The following is a 7,326-nucleotide window of genomic DNA, read 5'->3' as shown; positions in this document are numbered from 1 at the left end:
AAGCATTTGTAAAATCAGTGTGCATTAAAACATCAAGTCTCATTCTCATAAATCACCAACCAATCAGCAATGAAGCTCTGATTCCAAAGAAATATGGTTAGATCACATGATCTAAATACAACCTCAGTGGAACTAGTTATATGCTAGTTTGGTAACCAGGTCAATATATTATGAGAATACAGACCCATGTCCAGTCAAACTCATTCTCTTCTGACACTTCTTAAAAACTTAAAATAATTATAATAACAATATTTTTCCAGTATTAAATAATCTTATATAAAAACACACACAAAAAGTTTGAAATAAATGGCAATGCTCCCTCTAAGACTGCCCTCAACCCACACCCACCCCCACCCTCCCCTCAACATTTCTGTACACATCAACTCACTTTCGCATCCGTCCATTAATCCCTCCTTCCCTTCATCAGTAACGTTACTTCCATTGCCACGGCTCCATGCAGTACCAGTTATTTTGCAGCAAATTGTCTCTGTTGCCGTTGTCGTTCAAGTCTTGTCTTTTGTATATTTCAATGCAAAGCTGCACAGACATTGTGAAAAAAGCTTGATAGGTGATTTTTCTGGCTTGCTTGTATACAGATATATATACATATATATATATATATATATATGTATTTTTGCTCATGTCATTGGATTAAACATGTATTGGTAATGATAGTAATAATGAGGATAATAGGAACAATCATAATCTGAGATTAGGAGTAGGAAACACGGTTTGCTACTTGCTTGGAGATCCAAGGGTGGATGGTTTAGGATGAGGAGAGACGGACAAGTCAAGACAGACATCGATTATTTCTTCTCTGCAGTAACGATGAGACCTAAACAGTCATTCAGTTCTTTAGGCTCCACCCAGTGTCCTTGCTCCTTACCAATCACTGGTCAGTTTGGTGCTTTGGTCCCTTTTTGGAGGAGCGGGAGGTGGGCCTCGCCGCAGCGTTGCATAGCCTGAGATGTTGGCATGTTTGGTGGAGTGGGAGTGTGTGTGGTGGCGAGACAAAGTGTGGGAGTGTCCTCGGACACCCTGCTGCTGCTGCTGCAGGAGCTCCGGAGGGGGTGGTGGGAGGAGTGCCATGTCGTCCATGGTGCCCACAGGGTCCATCTTAGAGGAGATGAGGTTGGACGAGGTGAGTGAACCGTGCCGAGACACCGACTTCCGCTTAAGGGTGCGATTGAGGTCTTCCAGGAAGTGAGGCTTTAGTGTCAGCGAGCCCGGCCCAGCTGATTTTGGGGAGGTGGGGGGGACAGGAGAGGAGGAGGAAGAGTAAGAGGACAGGGAAGGAGGTGGTGTCTGAGACAGAGGTGGCGGTGAGAGGGGCATTGAAGTTGTGTTGTCATACTGGGTCGTGTTGCTGCTCCGCCGGTTCAGTGTTGGAGGAGGGACTGCGCCCTTTTTCAGCGAACCTTGTTTCCATGATGACGATGACATGGAGGAGGTTGCTGATTGTTGTTGAGGCTGCATCTGAGGCTGGGGGTTTACCACAGCCACCTTAGGGGGGTGATGGAACTCTGATGGGTGGGGAGGAGGAGGGAAAAGCTCAAAGTCACTGGGGGGAGGTGGGAAGTAGTCTGGAGATGAGTCCAGGTGAGAGGGCTGGGAGGGGGGAGGTGGGGGAGGAGGGGATGGGAATTCAGAGGGCTGATGGTGCTGGCCTGTTTGCAGCCCCTGGAGTGCTAATGGGAGGTTTGCCAAATTCAGCTTCCCCGGCTTAGGGAGTGGAGCAGGAAGTGCAGAAGAATCTTTTGAAGGAGACCCAGTCGCTGATGAGGAGCTGGATGATGTACCCGTCTGTGGAGCTTGGCCAAATTTGTTGACCAGGCTCTCCACCTTCTTTGGCCTCTCTTCCTGGGTCTCACCTGAACTGGACCGAATGGAGGAGGCTCTCTGTGGGGTTGGTGGAGGCCCTCGCTTGGTGGATCCTGTGGATGAAGTGGAAGGCGACTTCTTTATAGGGGAGCCCGTTTTGGAAGAGGATGAAGAGGGAGGAGGAGGGAAATCTCCTAGGGAGCTGTCAGGAGGAGGTGGGGGGAACTCTGGGGACTGTGGAGCCAAAACGCCCCCTGGCTGCCACTTTGGTTTGGCCTTGACTGCTGGAGGAGACTGAGGAGCAGTGAACTTAGATCCCTCCATGGAGTTGGAGGCAGGCAGAGAAGAAGTGGCAGCATTTCCTGGGAACTGATTGACAATCTGTTTGACCAAAGAGGAGGTAGCAGCTGCAATAGAGACGGAAGAAGAGGAGGAAGAAGGAGACAGGGCAAGGTTTTTGGAGGAGAGGCTGTGCTGCTTTGGCAGTGTGGGAGGTGGCTGATTTGGGGAATGGCCTGTGGAGAAACTTTGCTGCTTTTTAAATGGCCCGTGGCTGCTATGGAGCGGTGTTGGTGACACAGGTGAGAGGGCAAGTGGAAGGGAGGAGGGACCCGAAGGTTTGGGAGCAGTTTGAGGGGGAAAACCACCAGTAAAGGTTTTTGGAGGTGCAGGAGGGGGTGCACTGGGAGACAGAGGCCGTAGAGCTTGTAGGGAGGCAGGAGGAGAAAGCTCGGCCGGAGGTGGAGGAGGAGGAGAGTTGTCGTCGTGTACTGCTGGGTTGAAGTCGTACACCATGTTGGGAAACTTCTGTGCCAAGAACTGCTGGAGGCCAGCGTTGGAGAGCTGAGGACAGGAGTTGGGGATGAGCTCCAGAGGAGGAGGAGGTGGCAGCCCATTGGCCTCCAGGCTCTCTGGTGGAGGAGGTGGTAGGTAGGAGTGGTCCTGCATCTCCTCCTCCAATGGGGGTGGTGGTGGCAGAGCAGAGGGGCTAGGTGGACCAAATTTCAACACGGCCATGGCTGAACCAGGAGCTGGCGCTGTGGGTGGAGGAGGCGGGGGAGGAGATGGTGGTAATGGAGGGGAGGTGCTGTAAGCGGCTGGGAGGGTATTGTAGTTTGGTTTGGTAGACTGGATGGGAAGGGATGGTGGGGTGGCTCCTGGTGGCTGTGTCCTGGACTGGTTCTGGCTCTGCAGGCGAGCCAGTGTGCTGTACTTGACGTATGAGGAGGTAGGTGCTGGCTGATGGGCAACATTTGCGACAGGGGGAGGAGGTGGAGGTGGAGGAGGTGAGGGTGGTGATGGGGAGGAATCGTCAGATGGGACGAGACCGTCAGTGTAGCTGGTCCGGGAGGGTGGGGTCTGAGGCTGAGAGAGAGGGAGGGGCTGGGGAGAGAGGGTAGGTATCTGGAGAGGGATAGGCCTACTGATAGGGTCGATCTTCATCATCTTCATCAAGAGGGAGAGGACAGTAAAGAGACATAAGAGAAAGGGGTGATGAGAAAGAAGGAGACAAAATTACAAGTCATAATCAACTCCACTGTGTACCGTCTAAACAATCCAAGACATGATTAAGGATGGGCTCCGATAGTCTGTTCCATTTTTAATCTGGTTCCAAGTTGGTAAAATACCTGGATTAGCTGATATTCACCAAACTCATTATTTTCACTGTGTTGTTCTTACACAAGCCTCTATGGCTTCTGCAGCTGTAGCACAGTCCGGAGGCACATTAGTCAGGATGAGGCTGATGAATAGATGTCTTATTCACCACTACGCAAACCACTTAAAGAGACTGGATAAGGTATTTGAAAAGATGCAGATTCAGAACTTGGATTCAGATTCAATAAAATGCTATCGAACCCCCTCCCTTGTCAGGATGTAAGAACTTAATCGACTAACCAGTGCAGTCTGAGAACACACAGCCAGTGAAACCCCAAACACATCGCAACATTGAATAAGGTCAATCACAATCAGAACGCACAACTTTCCCATCCACTGAAAACATCCTGTCCTACCACTAACACTTTGAGGATGGATTCAACATTTAGCTGAGCTTTGTCCATTTCTCGTTGGCATCCACACAAATCCACACACTTAACTAGTTTAAAATTCTGTCCAACATATTCCGAACTGATTCAAACTAAAGGTGTTGTAAAGTTTAGGCTGGGTTTAAACACATTCTGTCTGGAACAACATCACGTAGTCTCTTAAACCATGCCATGTAGTGTTCCTCTAGGACACCTGAGACGGCTGTGTCTTCAGGTAACGTCATCACACATCCAGTTTAGCAGCAGTCTAGCTGAACCCGTACTTGTTTTGACAGAACAGTCAGGGCCAGTGTAAGAAGCAGCTGCTATCAAATAGGTTACAAACTGTTTTGTAAACTCTCAAATATGCACTGTCGAAAAGAGCATTTAACCCATTGTATCTGGCATCAGGCTGTGTCTAAAATGTCACAAAAGTGCTTCTCTGTTTATCAATGTGGTCTAAAACTGGTTTGAAAAGTGTACAACTACTTGTTGTCTAATCAGTTTGTTATTTGTTGGTTAGGACATTCCATCACACCATGAGGTTAGAACAAATCAACTGTTCAGCTGCAGCCATTTAAAAACAGGGATTCAGTAATCAGCAGTGGGTATACCAGACAGCTCACATGTTTAGACACTGGTTTTATGTATAAATTCACCTCACACTCAAGTTAAACCTGACATATCTGTAATATGCAACAAACTGATGATTATTGCTTGTGTTCTTGGTCACTGTCCATCCTGATTTCATTTACTACATCAGTAGCTGTTAATACCCACCAAGTCAAGAGCAACACTAGAAATACAGTCAACTATAAGCTACTAAATCTATAATGTGTATATATATATATATATATATATATATATATATATATATATATATATATATATATATATATATATATATATATATATAAAATCTATTCGTAATGGTTAAAAAGCTACTAAATAGTTGCCTGTATCTCTGGTGTTGCTCTTTACTTGGTGGGTTTCTACAGTTACTAGCAGTGATGAAAATGGTAGTAAAAATATTAAACCACTTCAACAAAGAAAAGCCAAAATATAACGCCTGCTATATTTTTCCAATGTAAAATGCAGTTACTATAAGACATATACTACAGTTTATTGTTTTTATTATTCAAACTAAATTAAGACTGATGCAGACTGGTTTAAATAGAGGTCACTTCAAGCAACCAACTCAAACAGCAGTCAGTGTTTTAAAGGGTGCAGCCAAACTGGTAACATGCCTGTTACATCACTTCCTGTCTAACCTCCACTCCCTCCTCCTCCTGCACAAAGAGGAACTGGCATACGTCCCTTCACCTTTGACCTCTGACAGGGAAGCAGAGGGGAAACATGGGAAAAAACAGTCCACAAGAAAACAGGACAATGACAGGAAAGGTTAGGATGGACTGTGTTTGTGTGTGTGTTCACACCTCTCCTTGCGTTCCTCTCCTCCAGGCGTCAGAGAAGATGGAGCTGACGACACTTTGGGAGCGGGTGTGGCCTGTTGACGTCATTTCTGAAACGCCGCTGTCCGATTGGCTGGAGTGGTTGGACTGGGACTCTGACGTGTGAAGAGAAGTAGGCTGTGTTTAACTTTTACTATTGATAATGATGCTTATTCTGATTATGACTAATTGATATTCATTAATGGATAAAATTACTGTGGTTAATTTTGGCCATGTTGGATATTATGGCCTTTGAATCTGCCAGAGAATTCACTCAACTGATAGGCCTGCAGCTAATTATTTTCATTACCGATTATTTCTTGATTAATCATTTGGTCTATAAAATGTCAGAAAATAGTCAGAGATGTGCATCATAACTTCCTAGAAAAGTCTAATTTTCTTCTCACATTTGAGAAATAACCAGCAAAAATTAGATGTTTTTGCTTGAAATGGACTGGAACAATTAATCAGTTAATTAATCAATCAAAATAGTTACCAAATTATTAAGCAAACTAATTTCTCTCCATCAACTATGATCAAGCTCTACAACCAAAACAGACAGACAGACCTGGAAGGCTGGAGGAGCTGGATCCTGACTTGATGGAGGAAGACGAGAGGGAAGACCAATCGTAGGCTGCCTCTGTCCTCCTCATTGCCTCCTGGAAATTGGTGTACAGCTGCTTCCCATACTGATGGATGGAGAGAGAGAGAGAACATGAAAATACCAACACTCACATAAACTGCATTGACGCAGTCTGTTTCTGCAAGGTTTTACTGCCTTGCCAAGATCAAGGCTACAAGCAACACATAATTCACTCTCTGTTAAACACTGTGTTACATTGGTACTCTCAATTGTCAAGTCCTCAAATAGAAAACTAGACCTAATTTAAGTGAAAAATATTGTCTTATATTTGGGCCAATACAGTAACAGTCCTGCATGTTCACAGTGCAGCATGGAGACTTACAGGGTATAAATAGGAACAGGATCAGACGTTAGCATTTGACACAGGCAACAACATTCACTATTTTATGACAGGACAAGTTGTTACCTTGGCGATACGAATACTGTTGATCCATTGTTGGAGGGTTCTGACATCATCACAGCAGAGGTACTTGATGTACTGCGACTTCTTCTGGATCTGAGGGTGCTATACACACACATACTGTGTATTACTCTACAGAATACTGTGTTTTATAGTTTTAAGACTACTATTAATGGAATTACCACTAGTACTAATACTAAAACTCCAGTCACTTTTGCTGCTCCAAACACTGATGTAAATATTTCTAATTTATTGACTGTCTTAATTAATTAATTTATTTATTTATTAATTAAAATCAAACCTCTGCAGAATTCATTCATTAACAAAAAAAAAAAAGAAAGAACTCTTCTTTTCTTTGAAATAGAAATGTAATTACTCCATCACACCACTAAGTGGCACTGTAACACATAAGTGACACATACAACTCAGTAGTAAGTAGTTATCAGTCCCACAGCTTGATGCTTGTGGGTTTATGTGTGTGTGTCAGTGTGTCAGTGTGTCAGTGTGTGTGTGTGTGTGTGTGTGTGTGTGTGTGTGTGTGTGTGTGTGAGAATGTACCTTGAGCACCATGCAGTAGTCTGTAGGAGCCTTATACTTGCTCTTGTAGTCCTGGCCGTGATAGACGTTCACATGGTCCAACTGGAGGAAACACACCAGGTCTCTGGATGCCTACACAAACACACATGACAAAGTTCAAGTATCCTTTTCAATACAATAAAAAAAAAAAAAAAAAAAGTTTACTGTTGTTTTCCTTTCTGTTCATGACACACACCTTGGCCTTGCCCTTGGGGACGTAGTAGATGCCAGAGGCTCTTAGCAGGAAGTAGCGTTTCTTCCACGACTTCTTCCCATCCTCTTTCAGCCACAACACTCCCTCCATCTCAGGGACGGACACTGAGCTGCCGCCGAAACACTCCTAAGATACACACAGAGGAAAAAAAAACACATTTGTTGCTGCTTGTTCATTTTCAGCCTTTAAATCACATT

The 7,326-nt window shown here is 44.9% G+C and overlaps 1 protein-coding gene across 10 annotated transcripts in view; it reads right to left on the bottom strand.

Moving 5' to 3' along the window:
- Positions 1–340: 340 nt before the first annotated feature.
- raph1a (Ras association (RalGDS/AF-6) and pleckstrin homology domains 1a) overlaps positions 341–7,326 on the bottom strand; it is a 66,982-nt gene continuing 59,996 nt past the window's right edge. For 6 of the 10 annotated variants that reach the window (XM_071483035.1, XM_071483019.1, XM_071483055.1 and 3 more), the window contains 6 exons: positions 7,112–7,255; positions 6,898–7,008; positions 6,346–6,444; positions 5,865–5,985; positions 5,282–5,412; positions 341–3,267 (listed from right to left, as the gene is read on the bottom strand). In XM_071483035.1, coding sequence (XP_071339136.1) covers positions 883–3,267; positions 5,282–5,412; positions 5,865–5,985; positions 6,346–6,444; positions 6,898–7,008; positions 7,112–7,255 — 2,991 coding nt within the window. In that variant the 3' untranslated portion in view covers positions 341–882. The remainder of the gene's footprint in view (positions 3,268–5,281; positions 5,413–5,864; positions 5,986–6,345; positions 6,445–6,897; positions 7,009–7,111; positions 7,256–7,326) is intronic. The other 4 variants (XM_071483093.1, XM_071483074.1, XM_071483101.1 and 1 more) reach the window with 1 other exon arrangement.

Source organism: Trachinotus anak, unplaced genomic scaffold (genome assembly GCF_046630095.1).
Source record: "Trachinotus anak isolate AG129_WGS33_773 ecotype Australia unplaced genomic scaffold, CSIRO_AGI_Tana_v1 ptg000001l, whole genome shotgun sequence".
Lineage (NCBI taxonomy): Eukaryota > Metazoa > Chordata > Actinopteri > Carangiformes > Carangidae > Trachinotus > Trachinotus anak.
Note: the sequence above shows the minus strand (reverse complement) of the source record. Positions and strands in the feature narration are given on the sequence as shown.